General features: G+C 32.9%; 2 protein-coding genes across 2 annotated transcripts; both read right to left on the bottom strand.

Annotated features, from left to right (window-relative positions):
* Positions 1 to 6,548: 6,548 nt before the first annotated feature.
* On the bottom strand, positions 6,549 to 6,938 carry LOC109008807 (LOB domain-containing protein 22-like). The gene has a single exon (XM_018989039.1). It carries the CDS (start codon positions 6,936 to 6,938, stop codon positions 6,549 to 6,551), a length of 390 nt encoding a protein of 129 aa, XP_018844584.1.
* Positions 6,939 to 10,137: 3,199 nt separating this feature from the next.
* LOC109008867 (ATP-dependent zinc metalloprotease FTSH 4, mitochondrial-like) lies at positions 10,138 to 17,817 on the bottom strand. Its single transcript, XM_018989122.2, has 7 exons — positions 17,558 to 17,817; positions 16,225 to 16,312; positions 15,395 to 15,658; positions 14,078 to 14,311; positions 13,868 to 13,992; positions 12,708 to 13,184; positions 10,138 to 11,404 (listed from the first exon to the last, which is right to left on the bottom strand). Exons 1-7 carry the CDS (start codon positions 17,582 to 17,584, stop codon positions 10,454 to 10,456), a joined length of 2,166 nt encoding a protein of 721 aa, XP_018844667.1. The 5' UTR covers positions 17,585 to 17,817; the 3' UTR covers positions 10,138 to 10,453.
* Positions 17,818 to 21,109: the final 3,292 nt, after the last annotated feature.

Raw genomic sequence — 21,109 nt, 5'->3', positions numbered from 1 at the left:
CTCACTAAACTGCGTATCAATATTTACATAGTTTTTTTTATTGAAAAGAAACAAAAAGAAAAAAATAATTTGAGAGAAGAATAAGGTCTTCTATTTTACGAAAATTATTTACATATTAGTATTGGTGTGCGATTTGGTATGCGAACTCGCTTGTAAGAAGACTTTTCAATTTCAAAATTACTTAACAATTAACTTATATTAAATCCATAAATGCAATACATAAGCCGCCTCATTATTTTTATAGAATTGATTATATGTTTGATCTCAAATTTTCATTTGTCGAACACCTAAATGACATACTAATTAAAACTTAACAAATTATAGAATTATGAATAAGAAACATAATTTACTAAGAAAGTTCACTCAATCACGTGCCAAACACGAGAGAAAAAAATACTATTGGGTTTTAAGAAATGAAAAAGAAAAAGTTTCGTAAAGGAGATGAGATAAGAATTAACTTAAAGAAAAAATATTATAAAGTTAAAATATTATTTAAATATTATTTTTATTTTAGAATTTGAAAAATTTTATTTGTTTTTTGTTTAAAAATTTGAGAAATTTGTAATAATTTGTTTGAAAAAGTTGTGATAATTAGTTTGAAAGTTTAGGGGTGTCAAATCATATTAACGGGTTGTGTTAGTGTTGTGTCAAGACATGTATATTATACTATATAGGTTAACCCAAACACGACCAATTAAGCTTATCGTGTCAAAATTTCAAACTCTGACATGACCATTTAATATAACTGGTCATATCGTATCAACTCGTTTTGACCCCGTTAGTGAATACTACGAAATAGGTTAAGACGACATGACCTAACTATTTTCAACTCGTTTATGTAAATGATTTAAACATACCCAAAATTAACTCGTTTGACCTGATTAAGTTTAGTATAATTTTATATAAATGTTAAAATCACAATATCTATAAAAAAAATATAAAACTAACTACAAGTCTAAAATTACAATCTAAACAATAAAAATATTAAAATTAAAATCTCAACAATTTTACTTTTAGGTATAAAGGTATAATTGTAACTTTAACTTCCTTAACAGGTCAAAACGGGGCGTGCCGTTATCAATCCATTAAGCAATTATGTCTTAACGGGTCAATCCGTTTTGACCCGAATCCGTTAAGACTAAATCCAAATCCGTTATTATCGTATCGTGCTCGTGTTGGATTAACGGTCGTATCACATATTGTCACCTATAATTTAAATGATGTTTGAAAAAAAAATGAGATGAGATGATATATGTTTTCAAACATCCTCTAAAATGCGTGTAAAAGATGTGCAGTTCATATCCCAACAATATAAAGTCCCGTTTGGATACTTAGTATATTTGTAAATAGTAGTGAAATAGTTTGAATTAAAGATGTTTTATTAGATTTTGGAGAAAGAAAAAGAAAATTTTGAATAAAAATATTATAATGTTAAAAAATTATTTGAATATAATTGTTTGAATATTATTTTTGTTTTGCAATTTGAAAAAATAGTATTATTTTTTGTATTTTATTTGAAGTTTGGAAAAGTTGCGATGATTAAGTAATGATTAAATAGAAAATTTGAAAATTTGAAAATTTTAAATTGAAAGTATTTTGGATTTGAGTGATATTTGAGAAAAAAAAATTGTATAATATTCTAGAGAATACTTGAGAACAGTTTTATTATCAAATGACGCCTAGCATGTACTACAATACAAGTCAATCAAGTACAATAATGTGCAGAGAGTGTAGGGAGTTGGAACCAGATCTTGAGCATGTGAATGGGTAGAGAACAAGCGTTCCAGCACCACCCAAACTTTGTGGGAAGTCGAGAGGCTAGGAGATTGAGGATCATTTGATCCTATTGAAACCATCGAGGAGATTGAACACAACCATCAACATAGCGAAAAGTTGTTGTCCACGGAGTTAGGGTCCTACCTAATCAGCCTTCCAACACAGGTAGTTATCCTTGGTGGAAGATGATATGAGAGGCAGCAACAAAACATAGGGAGAAGCTCTTGGGTTTGTGGAGCCTAGTTTTGTTGGTGTGTTGGCTTGAATTGATGACTTGACTCGATAATGATGAGTTATGATTTTTTGGCACTGTTTCAATTATAAAAAGCACCAGACAGAAAACTCGCTCTACACTCGCTCAATAGGTCGCTCAATGCGAGCTCTACACGCCTCTTGAACGAATAATGCATAAAAGTAAAAATTAAGATTTTTACCGTGTGATACTATAAATATGTATTTAATGAGAGTTAAGTGTTCTAAATAGTGAGATTTCTTCTCAAAATGTATTTTATGATTCCTCATCATTCTGAGTGTTTTGAACAGTTAGATGGTGGTGGGATTCTTCATGGTACACGTTTATCATTCTGGTCATCCCAATTGTTCATGTGTTTGATATCATCCAGGACTCTTTATCTCTTACAATCCTCCTGTTCCCACTCTGTTTAATTTGCCAACGGTTCTGTCCCAGTGTTTATTAGCGATGAAAAGAATGAGACTACTTCAGAACGATCCTGGGACAGATCTGGACACGGACTTCGCGACGACTCTGAAGTCGGATCTGAGGAGGTGGACCTTTTGAGTAATTAACATTTTTTTGTTCGTCGTAATATACTTCTTTCTCAATTTCTTTTTATTTTTCTCTTTGATGGGGTTGATTTTCAAGGAGTATATGAAAGATGAAGATCAATTAACCACTTGAGAAACTGGTATTCATGGGAACTTAGATAAGACAAGATTAGGGGTACTTATCCTAAAGTAAAATTCTCTAAGAGTTTTGCTACAAATCAACAATTGTTCACATCACATACTCTACATATGATGTGAAATTTTATTTTATTTTCATAGAGTATGAGATGGTGAATAGTGGTTGATGAGAAGAATTATTCATTCTCTAATTAGTAAGAATAATGATATATATATATAAGTTCTAAATATACAAATATTGTGCATGTTTTTTATAAAAAAAAAACAAAAAAAAGGACCACATTATGAAACAGTATGAAAAAAAGTCACTTTTATTTTATAGGACATAGTTTGTTATAAAAGACTACTGATGCATTTAAAACTTGTCCTTAGTATTACTCAATTAGTAAAATTGTTTCATTTTTCAAAGTACTTTTTCAAGTTTGATGGTTTTGGAATAAGAAGTATATGATGCGCATACAACTATTTTCATACATCCTGTTAGGGATAAAGTTGGCTAAGTCCAACCCATTGAAAATATATCATTAATAATAAAGAAAAAGATAAAACTAAGAGATAAGACAAGTAAGAGATAAAGTGAAAGAAGATGACTCAAACTCCTGCATGCAACAATGATTCTAAGCTTGTCTGAGGCCTCAGATGAAATACAAAATTTTTAAATTAATCATTACAACGTTTTCAAACAAAAAATAAAAAACAATTCTAATTTTTTCAAATCACCAAACAAAAAATAAAACTATATTTTTATAATATTTTAACTTTATAATATTTTTTATTCAATTTTTTCTCTCTCCTTTCCCAAAATTCAAAAAATCTCAATTCAAATTATCTCACTATTATTCACAAATTATCTTACTACTATTCACAAAATTTTAATCACATCTCACTCTCCAAACCAACTCGCCATCTTCAACCTCACGAAATCCTAAATTTTTTTTTTTATTGTATTACGAGATATGTGAGATTACGAGTGATTATAAAGTCGCTTATTGTAAATTTGTAATAGAATTTGCCCCCAAATAACTTGTTGACGAGGTTTTTATATCGAATTATGTAAAACTCTCTTTATTTTTTTTTTATTTGTTTATTTATTATTTATTTTATAGAGAAAAATTAATTTTTTAATAATAAACATCACATTTATTAAAAAAAAATACACAACATTTATACTATTATGGCTGTATTTAATATTACTAAAAAGAAAAAAAAAAGCAAAAAACAGAGAATGACAGTGAATTTGGTGACAACCAGGTTACAGCTTCCACAACTAGAGAAAAATCAAAGCATCCTGTGGGAAACATTCCGTGAAGCGTGTGCTTTTCCTGATCTAATATTGAAAAGTAATATTTATTAGATTATTTTTTTATATCAAATCAATGTGATAATATCTATCATTAAAATATACAATTTTTTTTTTTTTATATAAATCTCAAGTTTTATGTAACTGCCTTTGTTTAAAAGAGATATATACAAACAGTTGTAACGAGGCATCATTTAGTTTAGTTTACGACTTGTTTGAGGTTGCATTAGAGGTCATAAAAACTAAAGTGTTTAAATATCCTAAAATAATATTTAATCATAAAATTTGGTTGTTTGGTTGTTAAATATTATAGTACCTTTTAATCTCAAAAGGTTAAAACCTACGTTTCGAAAAAATATCAATTTGATGATTTTCTCAAATATGTTTTTTTGGATAATGTAGTTTGAATTTTAAAAAAAGACTGACATGGACGAAAATACCCACACAATTTTCAAAGAATTACAACTTTACCCTTTGCCCTTTGAATATTGAGTGTAATTATAAGATTTGATTTTTTATTTCTATCAAGGATATAGTCATAATTTTTAAAAAATCCAATAACCTTTTTATGTTATTCCTACCTTAAAAATTATTTTTTTATATTATTTCTAAACAAATGTAATATGTTTGAAAGTACTTTAGACATTTGGTTATCCAACAGTAACTTTTTAATACTATTTCTTATTACTTAAACTCTACAACTAAAAATCTCAAAGTTAAAAGTTATATTACCCACCGTAATTCCAAACATGCACTTTGTTTAAATTGATAGGGTTTTCGAGACTGTGAGATTTTTATGTTTAGTTTATTCCTAGGTATTATATAGGAATTAATTATTTCTTTAAAATATCCTTATGTTTTCTCTTGAAATTAATGAAATGGTTTTTCTTTCATCTCTTAAAATATAAAAATGTATGTATATTATTTGAAATGTTTTCTTCAATTTAAACATATTAATCTATGTTTTTTTTTTTGTGAAATTAAATAATTCCCTACTTTTTGTAAACAGATTTTACAAACAATCACAGTAAAAGAACTAGCATTATAAAAAATAACTACAACAAAATTCGACATAAAATAAACAAATTACTATTCTTATCAAAATGGGATTACGAGGAAACCACATAGAACTTGATTCTCTGCACTTAAATCATGTGTTTAGTCTAGGTAATATTTTAGGATTCCCGAGAACCTTAGGAAATTACTCTCATCCAAATATGATAATGAACATTAAAAACCTCATTAAGCTAAGTAGTAATAAGCAATGGTTAAGGTGCTACGTACCTACCCTTTGAGGGCAGGTAGCCACCCCTCCCGCACCCTGTCTCCGCCTGGGTGGTGGGCTAAACCTCATCCCTCACCCTGTCCCTGCCCATATTCTTTATTATTCACATCTACTTGTCGAGCGGGCGGATTGACACCATCACTGTCCGCCCACCTAGTCCAACAGCACACAAAATCACAAACACATCAAACAAATTGCAAAAAAAAAAAAATATGCATAGATATACCTTACAAATCCACGACTTTATGCATGGGTCATAAAACTTACAGACCCACCACGGGCTTTAACATATTCTTGAAAAAAAATACACAAATCACTAATACATCAAAACAAATCGCAAAAATTCTTAGATCTATGCATAGTAGACAAATCTGTGACCCACGGGCTCATAAAGCTTATAGGTCATAAGTCATGAAACTCACAAATCCACGGTTGCGACCATAGGTCATAAAGCTTGCAGACCCACGCGTAGAGTCGTGGGTTTTTAACTTACATATCCACGGTGGCGACCATAGTTTTGGATCGTAGAGAGGCGTGGTGCCTGCATGAGTGGAAGCGGAAGAAGAGGCGTCGTTATGAGATAAAGTATGGATGGAGAGAGGCACGACATCGACATGAGATGAGAAGAGACGAGAAGAGAAGGGAGAGAGAAGGGGGGTGGGCAGTGACAAGAAGGCTTAGTGTAGCACCTGCACCTGCACCCTGGGTAGGTGTGTTGCCTACCCGTTCCCAAGCAGAACGGGCAAATTTGTTGGGCTGGCCGGGTTGCTGGAGCCCATCGCCTAGCCCTAGCAATGGTTGCTCTTCAAGCATGTTCTACCGATACCCTGCTCGATCAAATGGGAAGGTACAATTATGGTTTTTTCTTGTTCTTGGAGATAAATTACTGATGTAGGAAAAAATTGAGATCCTCAAGTATGTAGAGTTTAAGCATGTGACATGACATGATACAACATTAACCAGAAAATTAAAGTAAAACAATGCTACTGCTAATTCCAGATTCAGAATTACACATTCTTTCACCAAATCAATAAACACAGACACACACACACACATATATATATATGTACACAAACACAGACAAGGTTGGGGACCAGAGAGAGAGAAGAAGAAAAACAAGTGCAAATTCCAAGGTTAAAAAAATTAATAAAATGAATAATTTTCTATCAATTACACATATATATACATATATATATGGAGATATTATTACTATTTACATATTGCCTAATCATATATTTCTATTTTGTATGGGGAAGTACTAATCTAGAATTGCTGCTGCTTATGCACAGGAGCCTTGGCCTGTTTTTGCGCTCGACAAACAGCCAATTGCTCAAGCAAGAGTCTGTATTCGGCCTCGAGATTCTTGATTCGGTGCTGCAACTCGGAAATAACCCTGCAGCAGCCTCCGACGGGGTCCTTCACTCGAACATCGGCTTGGTAAATCAGGGTTTTTATGGCCTCGGATTTTTCCTTATGACCAAGGTTTTTTGTCAACTTCAAAACGTTACGAACGCCGAAGACCTTGTGTACATTCATAAAATCTTTTCTTCGATGCTGTGGGAAAAAGGGTGCCAGAGGACAGTGAGGATCGCACTTTTTACGTTGATATTTACACGATGCGCAAGCTTGTGATGCGTTGCGGCTACTGCTCATTATTCCTTTAAGGTTTTTCTGCAGAATTAGCGGAATCCCGGCCTTATTTACGGCTCAAAATCTGCTGTTATTCTACTGAATCTGCAATCTGGGAGGAAAGAGTGTGTGCGTGTGTGCATGCGCGTGCGAGGAATCATTAGCGCAACTGATATTGTTCGTGGATGTATGTATATCGCAGAGAGGTCAGGTCAGGGACGTGGAAACGTGTTCATGACAGTTTTGTATTAGAAGGGAAAAAGCTGCATGCAGAGATTGTATCCGATGAAAACAATGGCAATGTTCTTTCTTAATTTTGATAAAGTTAAACCTAAAAAATGAGATTAAAATGATTTATATTAATAACGTATCTTGACGTCATGATTACGATAAATTTTAAACTTTTTTTTTTTAATTATAGTATAGATCGATGGTAAATTACAAAAATTATTTTATTATAATATGATCAAAAACTCCATTTATAAGCTGGTGTAAATAACACGGTTAATAAAATATTTATATAATTTAATTTAATTTAAAAAATAAATTTTAAATTTTAAATCTTATAAATCAAATCTTATCGTTTAAATGATATGGATAATGTATTTTATATATCGACTTGATACTTAGAATACCTCTTATAATATTAAGGTCAAATTATAAAACTCCTTTTATGATAATATAGATGAGATTAAATTAAAAAAAAATTATGTTTTATTGTAATATTGGATTATAAAACAGAATAATAAAACTGTATCATAGATATATATATATATATATTATAAAACGAAATTATTTTATCAAATTTCAAATTGTATCAAACTGATCCAACCTTTATTATTTTATTATTTTCAACTTCGGCTTATTTTAGAAGTTGATACAAATCAACACTGTATCGTTAGAAAACCGAGGTAAATTAGTTGTATATAAACTATATTATGTTGGATGAGATCCAGTCATAACAATGATTTTATTTTTCTTTGGGCCAAAATAAGATAGATTTCAAGAAAGGTCATGTTTGGATATAAAAAAAAGATTTAGAAATATTTGAGAATTTTAAAAACTTATTTAAGATTAGATTTTGGAAAAGGGGAAATTAATTTTTGAATTAATTTTTTTTAAATAAATATTATATTAGAGTTTGTGAAAGTAGATAAATAAATTTGAAAACTTGTTTGAATATAATTTTAAGATTATTTTTTGTTTTAAAATTTATAAAAATTGTATTGATTTTTATATTTTATTTTGAAGTTTATAAAAATTATATTAATTTTTATATTTAAATAATAATTAAACGAAAATTTAAAAATTTGAAATAGAAAAACTTTCTTGTTTAGGAAAGATAATGTTTCTCCAAATATATTATTTGCTTTATCCATCCATATAACAGCTGTATCCAGTCTTTGCAGAGCAGTAATCCTGCTGTCATGATCATCCTCAGCAATCATCTTTTTTGGCTCCTCTCTGATGTCTCAATCCCTACAGGAAAAGCAAATTTAAGTTACTCTTCTTTCATAGTGCCCTTTGTTCCCTTATAATGATTCAAATTTATGCCTGTTCATGGAATTGAAACTGATCTCATAATGAAGCTGGATATGAGAAATACAATACCAAGATGGGCAAATCTGAAATAAAAACAAGGACCAATCTTGGAAGTTCAAACTATCTTTGGCATTGAATGAAAACCAACACCATCAAATGTTTGCATCATTGGTCTCAAAGACAACATAATTTCAAACAAAACCAGAGAGAGAGAGTAAACCCACAAACTGATGTGATTTAATATGATACGTTATATTATAAAATTATTTTTATTATAAAATAGATCTAACGGATAGAAAGAGGATGACACATTATTGTGTAGGACTTCTGCCGCGTTTAGCTCATGCCCATCCAATTTTAAAAAGAATCTAAACGGTGACTTCAAGGAAACCAGAGGTTGGGTCATTCATTTGACTGTTGGCAACATGACGAACGTAGAGCAAAAAGATTCCTTTTATAAGGTTTGGCAAACAGCAACTTTGAGTCGTTTCTTCGGTGTCATTGTTTCTAAGGAGTACTGGTTGAGGATAAGAACTTCTTTCCAGATATAATGGTTATCGGATCCAGCTTGCCTCCCTGTTGGAAAAATAACAGGACATCTCCTGTTATAAAATCTAACACTTTTCATTGAAACTGGAGAGTGTTTGGACACGAAAGAGAGGAAGCAATCGAGCTGAGTGTCGCTCAATGCAGTGAATTTGTAGCAAGAAAAAGTATAATAAATTTCGAGAGAGAAGGGAGAGGAGCCGCGCGCGTTAGGTAGGTGCCTACTGTCATGCACTTGGGCTGACTCGACTTACTTGTCCCATAAAAAGCAAAGAAAATTGCAAGAAATAGAAAAAAAGAGAAGAGGGAGTAGCCACTGGGATTTTATTTTTTTTTTGTTAGGGAAATTTCCTTTGCAATATCCTCTTAGGAGAAAAGGCCAAATAAAAACATCTTCATCCTAATTTTCTATGCTCATTCATATTTTGCTGACATGAGATCCTCTATGACAATCCCAGCCGGCATCGAGTCGATGCTCCTTGCACCATTGCCACCACCTATGTCTGAGTCTGACCCCACCGTTACGCTCAACATAAATGTTTTATGCGAGTTGTTGCAGTAAAAAGAAATGGAATCTAAAAGCTACAGCAATGGCTGAGTTGCGGGCGAGTTCACTATTCGTGCATGGGAGGATTTGGTAGAAACGACCCCATTTTTCTTTCTTCTTTTTTATGGAGTTTGAATTTATGTAGATGAGGAGTTTTCTAAAACGTTTATTCCTACTTCTAAAGGTTGAATCTGTTAAAAGCCCAACTACTGATCCAAGAGTCTTAAGATTGTAAAATACTAACATTCTGAATCATAATATTCCACCAAGCTTCCGAATTCGATGTCCACAACGGCCTACTCTATCAACATTGACCCGGCAGTAGCCCTTTCCATTTTGACGGTTTCACTCATCTATCAGTATTCAATGACTTGACATGTGGCCATACATAGTACCAAAGCATTCAATGACTTGAAACTATGCTCATACACCATACTTGAACCTGTGACAGTCTCTATTCTAATACCAATTGTTAAAGACCCAACTATTAATCCAAAAGTCCTACAACTGTTAAATATTAATTTGATTAAACCTTTAACTCTCAAGATCATAACAAAATCTCGACCATAAAAGGAACTTGATTATGCATAAGGGAAGGGACAAGGCACGTTCAAAATAAATGTCATTATCAACTGTATAAGCAAATGACAACAGAAACAAAAAGTGAAACAAAGAAGAAAGTATTACAAAAACAATAACACAACAAACCTCTTCCAGTGATCTTCTCAATCGTATTTGCTTGACTAGCTCCCCTTCTCTACAGTATTCAGTCAATTTGAGTCACAGTGAAAAATTAACAAAAACTCACGGTGCAACAAACAGACTACACTACAACACGGAAGGCTTGCAATAATTATATGCACAGACTCTGATATTTAGCACTTGACAAGGAGTCATACCAACTTTAGGTATGGTATGATCCGACAGGAGCAATGCCCTTAGCTTTGGCTGCCGCAGTTGCAGCAGCCGCCGCAGCTGCTGCTGCTGCAGCGGCGGCAGCAGCAGCAGCAGATGCAGCTGGATTGGGTGTTGAAGGCGGCACGGAATCGGACTGTGAGGTACTCTGTGTCGTAACCATTTGGTGCTGCTGCTGCTGCTGTTGAGAGTTGATCTGGGCAAGCAAGGCCTTAATCTGACTTCCCGTGAGGGTCTCATGCTCGAGCAAAGCATTAGCAAGTGCATGAAGCTCCTTGCTATTGCTAGTAAGAATGGTTTTGGCATTGTTGTAAGCCCTTTCCAAGAAGTGCCTCACTTCTTTCTCAATAAGGAGCCTAGTCTCCGTGCTCATGCTCTTCCCATTGTCATCATAGTTGTGAGAGACAAGTCCAACTTCTTTGCTCATACCATACTTTGTAACCATTGCTCTTGCAAGTGAAGTAGCTTGCTGAAGGTCCGAAGAAGCACCAGAAGTAACTTCATTTTCTCCAAAGATGAGCTCTTCTGCAACCCGCCCTCCCATGCAAACATCAAGCCGAGCAAGCATCTGCTTGAAAGAGATACTAGTCTCATCCTTGTCAGGTAATTGGGCAACCATGCCAAGCGATGTCCCACGGGGAACTATTGTTGCCTTGTGAACTGCAAGAGCCCCATCAGTATGTATAGCAACAAGGGCATGACCACCCTCATGGAAAGCCGTCAGCCTTCGTGATTCATCAGATATTACAGCGGACTTGCGTTCACTTCCCATCATAATCCTGTCCTTTGCATACTCTAGGTCAGCCATGCTCACTGCTTTAGCACCATCCATAGCAGCCTTCAAAGCAGCAATGTTGACCAAGTTTGCCAGATCAGCACCTGAGAACCCGGGAGTTCCTCTTGCAATAATCATCAGATCAACATCATCTGCCTTTAGAACCTGAAAAAAAGAAAATTTTCATATTTAAAGTTAAGACTCCGAATTACCACTAGCTTAGGATATCTGTTGTAAAGAATCTGATAATATAATACTATTATCAAACAATTGAATGGTGGCTCCTCTACCGAGATTCATAATTCTATCCTCTGGTGGTGGATGAATTGTAATAATAGACCTGCCAGTTCACTTTTTCCTAGTTAACACACAATTTGAAGTCAGCGTGGACATATATGTTTCAAACATTGGTCTAATGTGACTGTGCCAGAGTTTGTTAGAAATCTTCAGACACATGACAATAAATTATTGTGATACAGCCTCTGAACTGATGAAGATTTAATTTAGACAGTCATCTTCAGACTCGTCTGTCTGGTAACTTGCTTCAGGGTAGATCATGCCCATAGCATTTGGGGTTCATCTAAACCCAATACAGGCATCTCATCACAAATATTTGCAGTGGGAGGAAAGGAAATGAAGAACAAGAACCTTCATCCCTTGGACTTTCAATATGGATGGATCTGAAGGGTGAGGAAACAATAAGTGACAAGGGGTTATATAATTATCGAACAGGATGGGTAAGAAATCCAATAGAAAAAATCGTTTTGCAAACTGGTCTATTGACACAACAAGGACACTCCTAATGTAAAAGCCTGCCAGCATGGAAAGGTATTAGTGTTTGAAAAATTATTTGTACCATCCTTGGGTGTGTAAGCCTCGCGCAGCCCCTTTGAAAAAAATTGAGGCACACCTAGGACCCACATGAAAAAGCTCAATATTTAATGGTGGGCCCCAATGCTTTTCAAAGGGACTATGAGGAGGGGCTTGCACACTTTAAGACTGTATCTAGCATTATTCGTTAGTGTTTTGACCTTTTTTTGTAACTATAACGGGTCCCACAGCAGTGTGTTTACTTACATACCGACTTGTAACCAGTAGAACTTCATTCAATATCCTTCCCATTCCTATGGGCTTGCAGGCACATGATCATGACAAAAGACTTTGCCAAAACAGGACAGTTAGTCAATGCCAACCCCCAAACCCCCAAACTTAGGCTTCATTTGGAAATTAAAATCATCTCAACTCATCTTAATTCATCATTACAACTTTTTCAAATTTCAATACAAAATATAATAAACAATTCAACTTTTTCAAATTCCAAAATAATAATAATAATAAACAATAATATTCTAATAATATTTTATCATCTCAATTCAACTTAACTCAATTCAACTCAGTTCATCATCCAAACGCACCCTTAGTCTTCCAGAAAAGATACCCTGATACCTTCGAGAGTTAAAAAGAGTACCTTTGACATGTGGGAATCCATAATCTGCCTTCGCCCTTCAACATCTGGATTAGGGACAACAATGTGACGATCAAACCGTCCAGGTCTGACCAATGCCTTATCTAATGACTCTGGAAAATTAGTAGCAGCAATCACAATAATTCCTTCATTTTGTTTGAAGCCATCCAGTTCAACAAGCAACTGATTCAAAGTCATTTTCATGTACTGCTGGTCCTTCGGGTTGCGACTCCCTCCTATGGCATCTATCTCATCAATGAATATTATACAAGGTGACTGCTTCTTTGCAGCTGAAAAAAGATCCCTTACCCTCCGGGCTCCAACACCAACAAACATCTCTTCAAACTCACTGCCGCTGCATGAGAAGAAAGGTACCCCGGCTTCTCCAGCAATGGCTCTAGCTAACATTGTTTTGCCAGTGCCAGGTGGGCCAACAAGCAAAACCCCTTTTGGGAGTTTGCCACCCAAACGAGTGAAGCGCTATCACAAGAGAAAGCAATTTAAAAGACGAAAAAAGGAAAACAAGTAAGTACATTGCAGATAGAAAGAAGGGCCACAAAATACCCATGACAGCTAAATTGTAATACAGTAGTCATTTTGGGAAAAAAAACTGAAAATTTGGGCTAAAACACTCTGTTGCAAATGTCGTTCAAGACAAAAGATACTAAAGTAAACAAATCACCTTTTCTGAAAATGAACTGAAAAGGAAGAAACAAACTACTTTCTGGCGTCCTAATGCTTGACTATGGAGAATATTCAACTTGCGTGTCTCAACTAAAAAATATCATAAAACTGGGCACTAGGATCAAGGCTGAAGTATCAAGTCTAAGTATCAAGTATTGAGATGTCATTATATGCCAATGTAAAGGGGGTATAGCAAAGCTGTTACACTCATACCAAAAAAATCATGCCATGAAAAAATCAATTAAGCTACAAAGTATAAATACTAAAACAAGAGATTATTTTGTCTCTTAGTAAATTGGAAAACTGACAGGTATACAATGAGCAATTTAGTTTCGAATATACATTTCATACTATCCTTGCATGAAGTTTGTCTCCACCATGAATGCACACACGAAGCATTAGTGTTACCCAAAAAAAGTGCAGAGAGAGCGAGAGAGAGAGAATCAATTAATGAAAATGCTGAAAAATATGCATTTAACCTTAGGGTCTCGGAGATAGTGAACAATTTCTTCAAGCTCTGCCTTCGCCTCATCAACACCTTTCACATCATTGAATTGTGTGCTAGATTCCATGGTAGGTTGCACTTCTTCATGTAGATTAAGCCCTGAAAAGAGGAAACAAGTAAAGAAAAAACTCTTCAACAGATTTTAACATAAAGGAGGGCCTGAAATATCAAGACATAGTAATACCTTTACCGATTCCCCTATCCTCAATCAGTGCACCTGCACCAGATATCAAGAGAAAGGCAAGTGCAATGGTGCGGATTGTACGCCACAACTGTTCCTTGAAATGCCCTCCTTCGGTAGCTAACATATGAATAGGAGCACTGGCAGTTCCAAGAATACCATCTTTTGTAGTTTTTCCCACATTCCTAAAGGCTGAAAGACTACCAATACTCTCTTTCTCCACTTTGTTTGCAATACCTGCAGGTTAAAAGACACATTTTCTACATCATTTCAAAATCAGAAGACAGAAAAAGGCTAGTAAGAATGTTAAGCAAACAGACCCCTATAGATTTCTTTGAGATATATAGGGTTATCAACTCAGAAACTAGTTTTAGATTGGAGAGCCACGCATATTTAAGCACCACATATGGGTCCAAGGAGTACCACGAACCCCAAGTGCTTACAAGATGGAAATATGAGTATCTAAAATGCAGTCTGCAGGTATCTGCAATGACTCCTATAATTTTGTAGCATTAAATTAAGTCAAAAAATTAGCATCATGTCTCCAAGTTGATCAGTAATATCGTTTTGTTTCAAAACAAAACATCCTACTTGTAACAATCCAGGGAAAGCGCTAGCCACATCAATGCTATAAAAAAAGAAAAAGAAAAAAAAACTAGTCAATTCGAAGCTTCACTAGAAGTACTTGTAAAGCTTAGTTTCATCTAGTAACTACCAATGTGGAACTTTGCACCCATGAAAATCTTTATAACTGACCATTATATGTGAGTAATTCCTTTTTTTAATGTGGGACTAGGGATGTTACAAATCGCCCCTCTTAAATTCCTGACACCCTCATCAGGAGCCATGTCATCCAGTGCTCCAGTATCACATGGTTAACCTACAACATAACTTTGATATGATGTGTGGCAACTCAGAATAAACACTAGCCACATCAGTGCTATCGTCCCAAAAAGACTAGTCAATTTGAAACTCACTTATAGAATTCAGTTTCACCTAATAACTTACACACTCTATGTGAGACATTCATTTTTTCCCTAGCGTGGCAGAAATGCTATGCTACTTAAACATTGAAACAGAACCCGTCCACATAAAAAAGGAAAGAATCAGCTATACATAATTTCTATTGCATTTTCTTATATTAACAAGAGCAAGTGACAACATCACCCTTATTTTTCAAAAACTAACAGATATTCAAAATATCCACAAATTATGCATGAAAATATGTCCTCTTGTAGAAAGGACAAGGAATCATAAGGTACTGTACAAAATGAGCGCAGAAGCAATTACAAGAAAACAAGCAACTCATCCTCTACCTACCTCTCTGCAATGTCTTGAGTAACTCACTATCATCCAACCGATCAGCCTTAACTAATGCTTTAACATATTCAGAAAGTGCTGAAGGGTGAGAATGTAAGGATGGTTGACTTTCAAATAATCTTATTACAGCTTCAGGATCATTTTGATGGTAAAGTTCTTTGAGATGGGAAACTTCACTAGCTTCATCGACATCACGTACTCTGCGAGCCAGACTGCCAACATAGCTAGACTGATACCTCTCTTGGGCTCTTAGAAACCTATTCCCTGCACATAAGGGAATGGATCAGAAGATTGCATTGCATATCCAAAACATAACATCAGAAAAATAGTCTTGAATCCTCTGGAAGAATAATCATTCCAATATTGTTGGTTCCCTATTTCAATTTTGAGATGTTCCAAAGTATTATCCTCTTTAAAAATGCAATTGACCCAATTTTAATAGCTTTCATAAGTAACACTCACTGCATTTTCAAAGATGTATCCCTTCTTGTGTTATTGACTTTTAATTTGAGGATGGTGATTTTCGGGCTAAGAAATAATTCATTTCAATAGGCAATGCATTTAATGGCGTCCTTTTAGGCAGTTGTATTTCTTTTTTAGAAAGCAGCGATATGGGATACATGGGTCATAGTTTAGGTTACAACAAATAAAATATTCTTCTGATTGGAACCTCACAGAAACATATTTGAACATAGCAAAGCCATTCTTCATAACCAAAGACAGAACAAAAAAAGACAAAAGTTTGTCTTCATAAGAAATTTTTTTATATGTAGTCGGATATGAGTAAACACACTAGATATAGGGCTTATGATAGCATCAAGTGCACAAACCTCCATGGCCTCCAAACTTATTGACAGGAATATAACTTCTAACATACAGATTCTTAAATTCCCCCAGCTCTGAACGATGCCTTGAAACCTGCATAAAGAGTTGTTTAATAGACCACATACTATACACAAATAAATATATATTAACATCTGTTGAGAACTTGAAATATCTTACAAGAACTTGTGTCTAAAATATATAAATGAAAATATCTGGGTATATACTAACAAAGACCTATATAAGAAACCCTATATAGATGTGTCCTAATGTCTAGACTTTGGAACTGACATCAAGAAACCCATGCCCAAGTCCACAAAATGTATAGAAATAGACATCATAGAAAACTGTGCAAGCGATTACCAAATAAGAAACAGCGGGATCTACAAGCATATAACTGACAGAACAATTGCGAGTATTATTGGCATACAAGTTCTAATTCCAGCAACCATGAGCAAAAAAATTCTTCTGTTTTCATATGCATCCAAAACTCTAAGAAGTAGACATGACATATCTACCACTGCAGTTCACTGCACGGTTTGCCCTTAAAAGTTAGAAAAATTTTTGGGGAGGGGGGAACCTGTTATAGTAAGACTAGAAGAGGCAAAAGTGCCAATATTTCCTTGTAAAAAATGAGCAAGCAAAAAGTGAACTCAGAAATTACTTGTAGATCAAAGACTCACAAATTCACCTAATCAGCAAACTAACAGCATGACTGAAAGGCTTCAAAAAAATTGACATGAAAAAGCTAAACTTTTCATACATCTAATACAGTGTACGACCCTCAGTTGTGAAGCGAAATAAATAATATCCTGAACACGATAAGTGATTAAATACGCTCAAATTGAAAGATGCAAGCTTCCACCCTCCCCCCCGAAAAGAAAGGAATCATCTTTGCCTTCAAGCAACCCGAGGTTTCAGATGACCCTCTGTTCGATTCCTGTTAAATAAAGAAAAAAAAATAAAACAATTTGGGAATTTAAACAATCAGAGGTTTGTATTTCCTAAACAGACCATAGAGCTCCTGAATCAAATACACCAGGACTCTCATTCGATTCCTAGACAAATAAAACACATCAGGACTTGATTTCAAACAGACCCAATCACCAAAACAATATCATGTTCCCATGGTGCAATCACAGACGGAAAAAAAAACACATCTACAAGAAGAAACCAGAAATTATTAGGACTAGTTCTGGCAACCCAAAAAAATATCGAAATTGGGTTTCCAAAATTCGCCCAAAAGAAAATAATATCATTGATAATCGTATCAAAAGAATAGTACCAGAATCATAATTAAAACAAAAACAAATTTCGAGCCAGGGCAAAAATTCAAGAAACCTGAGTGATGAGGCGCCTCAAAGCCATCTCTTATTTAGAGACCAACAAGGTGCAACTTAACTTTCCCTCAATGGGACCTCCTCTCTACCCACTCCGAGGTTTATCTGCGTTGTCCTGCCGCGTTCTAAGTTGCACGCAAACGCTCGTCGCTCCCTGCACCTTGAAGAAGAAGTTTTGGCTTCTGGCAACGTTGTAGAATTTGACTTCGTAGTTGGGCAGGTGGTGAAATAAATTGACATCCATCCAAGTAAAAAAAAAAAAAAACTATTTTTTTGAGAGTTATTTTGGATTTTTCTTTTGTTTTTCCTTTTCCTTTTTTGAGAATTACGATACCAAATATCATTCATCGAAACATAATTTGCCTGTTTCATCGTTTGAGTAAAACATTTATGTAGAACTTGTTTTTTCAGTTTGTTTTGTTTTTCATGAAAATTGATGATTGATAACAAAAAGGTCTTTTATTTAAATTTTGACACTATTTTATCAATCAAAATATTAAGTTTGACTCAATTTTAATTCATTTATTATGAATCCAATTGAACAAAATTTTAAAGACAATGGTTCACAATTTACGGCCTCAAGAGGCCAAAATGTTGCTAAATCGGACTTTATATTTATTTAACAAAAAGGAAAAAACTTGCTTGATATTTTTATCCAGCAAAAATAATAAAAAAATGTTATATGGAATAAAAAAATAAGTATGGGATAATTGTTAACTCATTTATTTTCACAGATGAGATGAGATAAATTGAGATTAAAATTAAAAGTTGAATAAAATATTATAAAAATATATTTTTTAATATTATTTTTATTTTAAAATTTAAAAAAATAAACTATTTATTTTATTTTATACGAGATTCTGAAAAAATTATAATAATTAAATGAGATAAATTGAGAAGAGTTATGAAAACAAACGAGACAGAAAATTTAAGTACTATTGTACAATTAACCTTAATTTATTTTTATGATTCATCTCTTTGGGATTAAAACCAAGTCCACTCAATAACTAGGCTTGAAATTAAAGTTTATAATCTCATCAACATCATAATACCATTTAGGTAATTTATACGTGCTGACGTGCCAAATTCTTCGATTCGAGGTTTTTTTTATCAGTTTCATTTTTAGGAAAAAGAGGATTGAGTAATTACTTGAGCACAAAGGGAATGAATCTGACCATCCTCTAATTGAGCCTTTAATATATATTTTTCATTTTTTTATAATTTCCATCATTTATTCTAGAAACGGTCCACATCATGTTTCATTTAAATGTTAAATTGAATTGTATTGAGTTAAATTAAATTGATAAAATATTATTAAAATATAATTTTTTTATATTATTATTATTATTTTAAAATTTGAAAAAGTTAAATTATTTATTATATTTTATATTAAAATTTAAAAAAATTATAATAATGAGTTAAGATAAATTTAGATGTGTTTAGAAACCAAACAAAACCTTAACAAACACTTTTCAAGGTGGATCTTGACTTTATTAAGAAAATAAAAATATATTTAACTTTCCTTCCATATTTTCTCTGAATGAAAGGACTTCGTTTGCACTTATCAATTATCATATTTCTCTATTTCTAAAGGAGAAAAAAAAATAATGAATTACAATAAAAATAAAAAAACAACAGCATCAAATGAATGCATGACTTCGTTGACTAGGCCATTTTATCTAAATCCCACCAAAATTCCTATCACGGAGTATCACCACATTTCACATGCAGCCTCGTTTATTTACATGAAATAAAATAAAAGTTAAAATTAGATAAAATGTTATTAGAATATAATTTTTTAATATAATTTTTGTTTTGAAATTCGAAAAAATTGAATTATTTATTGTATTTTGTGTGAGAGTTTAAAAAATTTATAATAATGAGATGAGATGATTTGTGAAAACCAACGAGACCTATTTTATTCTATTTTTATGATGAAATGGACTAAATTTATTTATTTTCATGACGTTTATAATTTATTTATAAGAGATTAATTAATGTGATAGTATCATTTCACCAAAAATATTCAAAAAAATATTTGAAATTTAAATTTGACTAATCGCCCTAATATGAAAATATAATTATAATAATAATTTTATGTGTATTATTTATTCATCCCGAGATGCTAAAAATAGAATAAAAACAAATTTTGATTTATGCTACCAATTCCAGATTCTTGTTCTTCTAAACCCAACCCACATACAATACACATTGCAATAGCCAACAAGAGGCACATTGAGAGCATAGAGTTATTTATGCAATTATGAATGATAAAGGATAAAGAAATCCTTGTGTTTAATAAATTAATACTCAAGAGTAAAGATAGCTACGGTCTTAGATATGTAAATTCTGCGCACTTCCTTTTAAAATAAATGAGGTTCACCATTAAAACAATGATTTCATCATGCAGATCTCAGATTTATCTATATTTTAAAAAAATAAATATACAAAATTTACGGATCTTAAAACTACAAATATGATTTTTCAATACTCACAACACATTCTATTTCTCATAATTGATAAAGGAAAGAACAAATATTCATTGAAGCAAAGACTTTGTTATCTTAATATGCTAGGAGACTGAGGCTTCATTTGGTTACACAGTTTATATGATATGAGATTAGATGTTTTATTAAAAGTTGAATAAAATATTATTATAATATAAAATTTTAATATAATTTATGTTTTAAAATTTAAAAAAATTGAATTGTTTATTATATTTTGTATAAAAATTTAAAAAAATTATAATGATTATATGAAATGAAATATTTTGATTTTGTATAACCAAACTAGCCAATCCGCTCTACTCAATATATAATAGGACCGGCATGGTGGCCCATATGTCAAATTTTTTAGTACCAGATTTATAGAGTTATTTGTACCGAATATTTTCATATAATTAGAGAAGTCGGTTCTACAATAATTATTAAATATTTATAAGAATTCATGTCTATAATATTAAATTGATAACACTATCTAGCTCTTTGATTTTGTCCTCTTTATTAAGAACGTATTTCACACTATCAACTGTACGGATGACGTGCAACAAATAAGACGACGACACGGGATGTCCAGTGAAATTTCAATGCCTAACTTAGAAAGAAGTGATCTCAATATGTGTATATCAATGAATTAATTATGCGTTACCTTAGGTGTTATTTATAGAATCTCGAAGGTGATGATAAGTAGTGCCCTCTGAGTCTATCTTTGATTATTTTGAATAAAATGGTTAGATAACCTTCCTGATAAGATATAGGTATTATCTATTCACCATATTATCCTTCACGCATCTGTGGATTAAGGTTGTGTTTGGATGTTGAAGTGAATTGAGTTGAGATGATAAAATATTGTTAAAATATTATTTTTTAATATTATTATTATTTTGAGATTTGAAAAAGTTGAATTGTTTATTATATTTTGTGTTGAAATTTGAAAAAGTTGTAATGATGAGTTGAGATGAGTTGAGAGGAGTTAAGTAACCAAACGAAGCCTAAATCACTGGACTTGCAGCCCTCATTTCAATGAACTACGCTCGACTCTTGAGACCTTAGAT

Source organism: Juglans regia, chromosome 15 (assembly GCF_001411555.2).
Source record: "Juglans regia cultivar Chandler chromosome 15, Walnut 2.0, whole genome shotgun sequence".
NCBI lineage: Eukaryota > Viridiplantae > Streptophyta > Magnoliopsida > Fagales > Juglandaceae > Juglans > Juglans regia.
Note: the sequence above shows the minus strand (reverse complement) of the source record. Positions and strands in the feature narration are given on the sequence as shown.

Coding starts and splice junctions, on each gene's coding strand:
- LOC109008807 (XM_018989039.1), bottom strand. CDS start 6,938: ATGAGCAGTAGCCGCAACGCATCACAAGCTTGCGCATCGTGTAAATAT.
- LOC109008867 (XM_018989122.2), bottom strand. CDS start 17,584: ATGGCTTTGAGGCGCCTCATCACTCAG. Junction 13,993..14,077: donor GGATAGGGGAATCGGTAAAG/GTATTACTATGT, acceptor TCCTCTTTTCAG/GGCTTAATCTACATGAAGAA. Junction 13,185..13,867: donor ACTATCTCCGAGACCCTAAG/GTTAAATGCATA, acceptor CTCTTGTGATAG/CGCTTCACTCGTTTGGGTGG.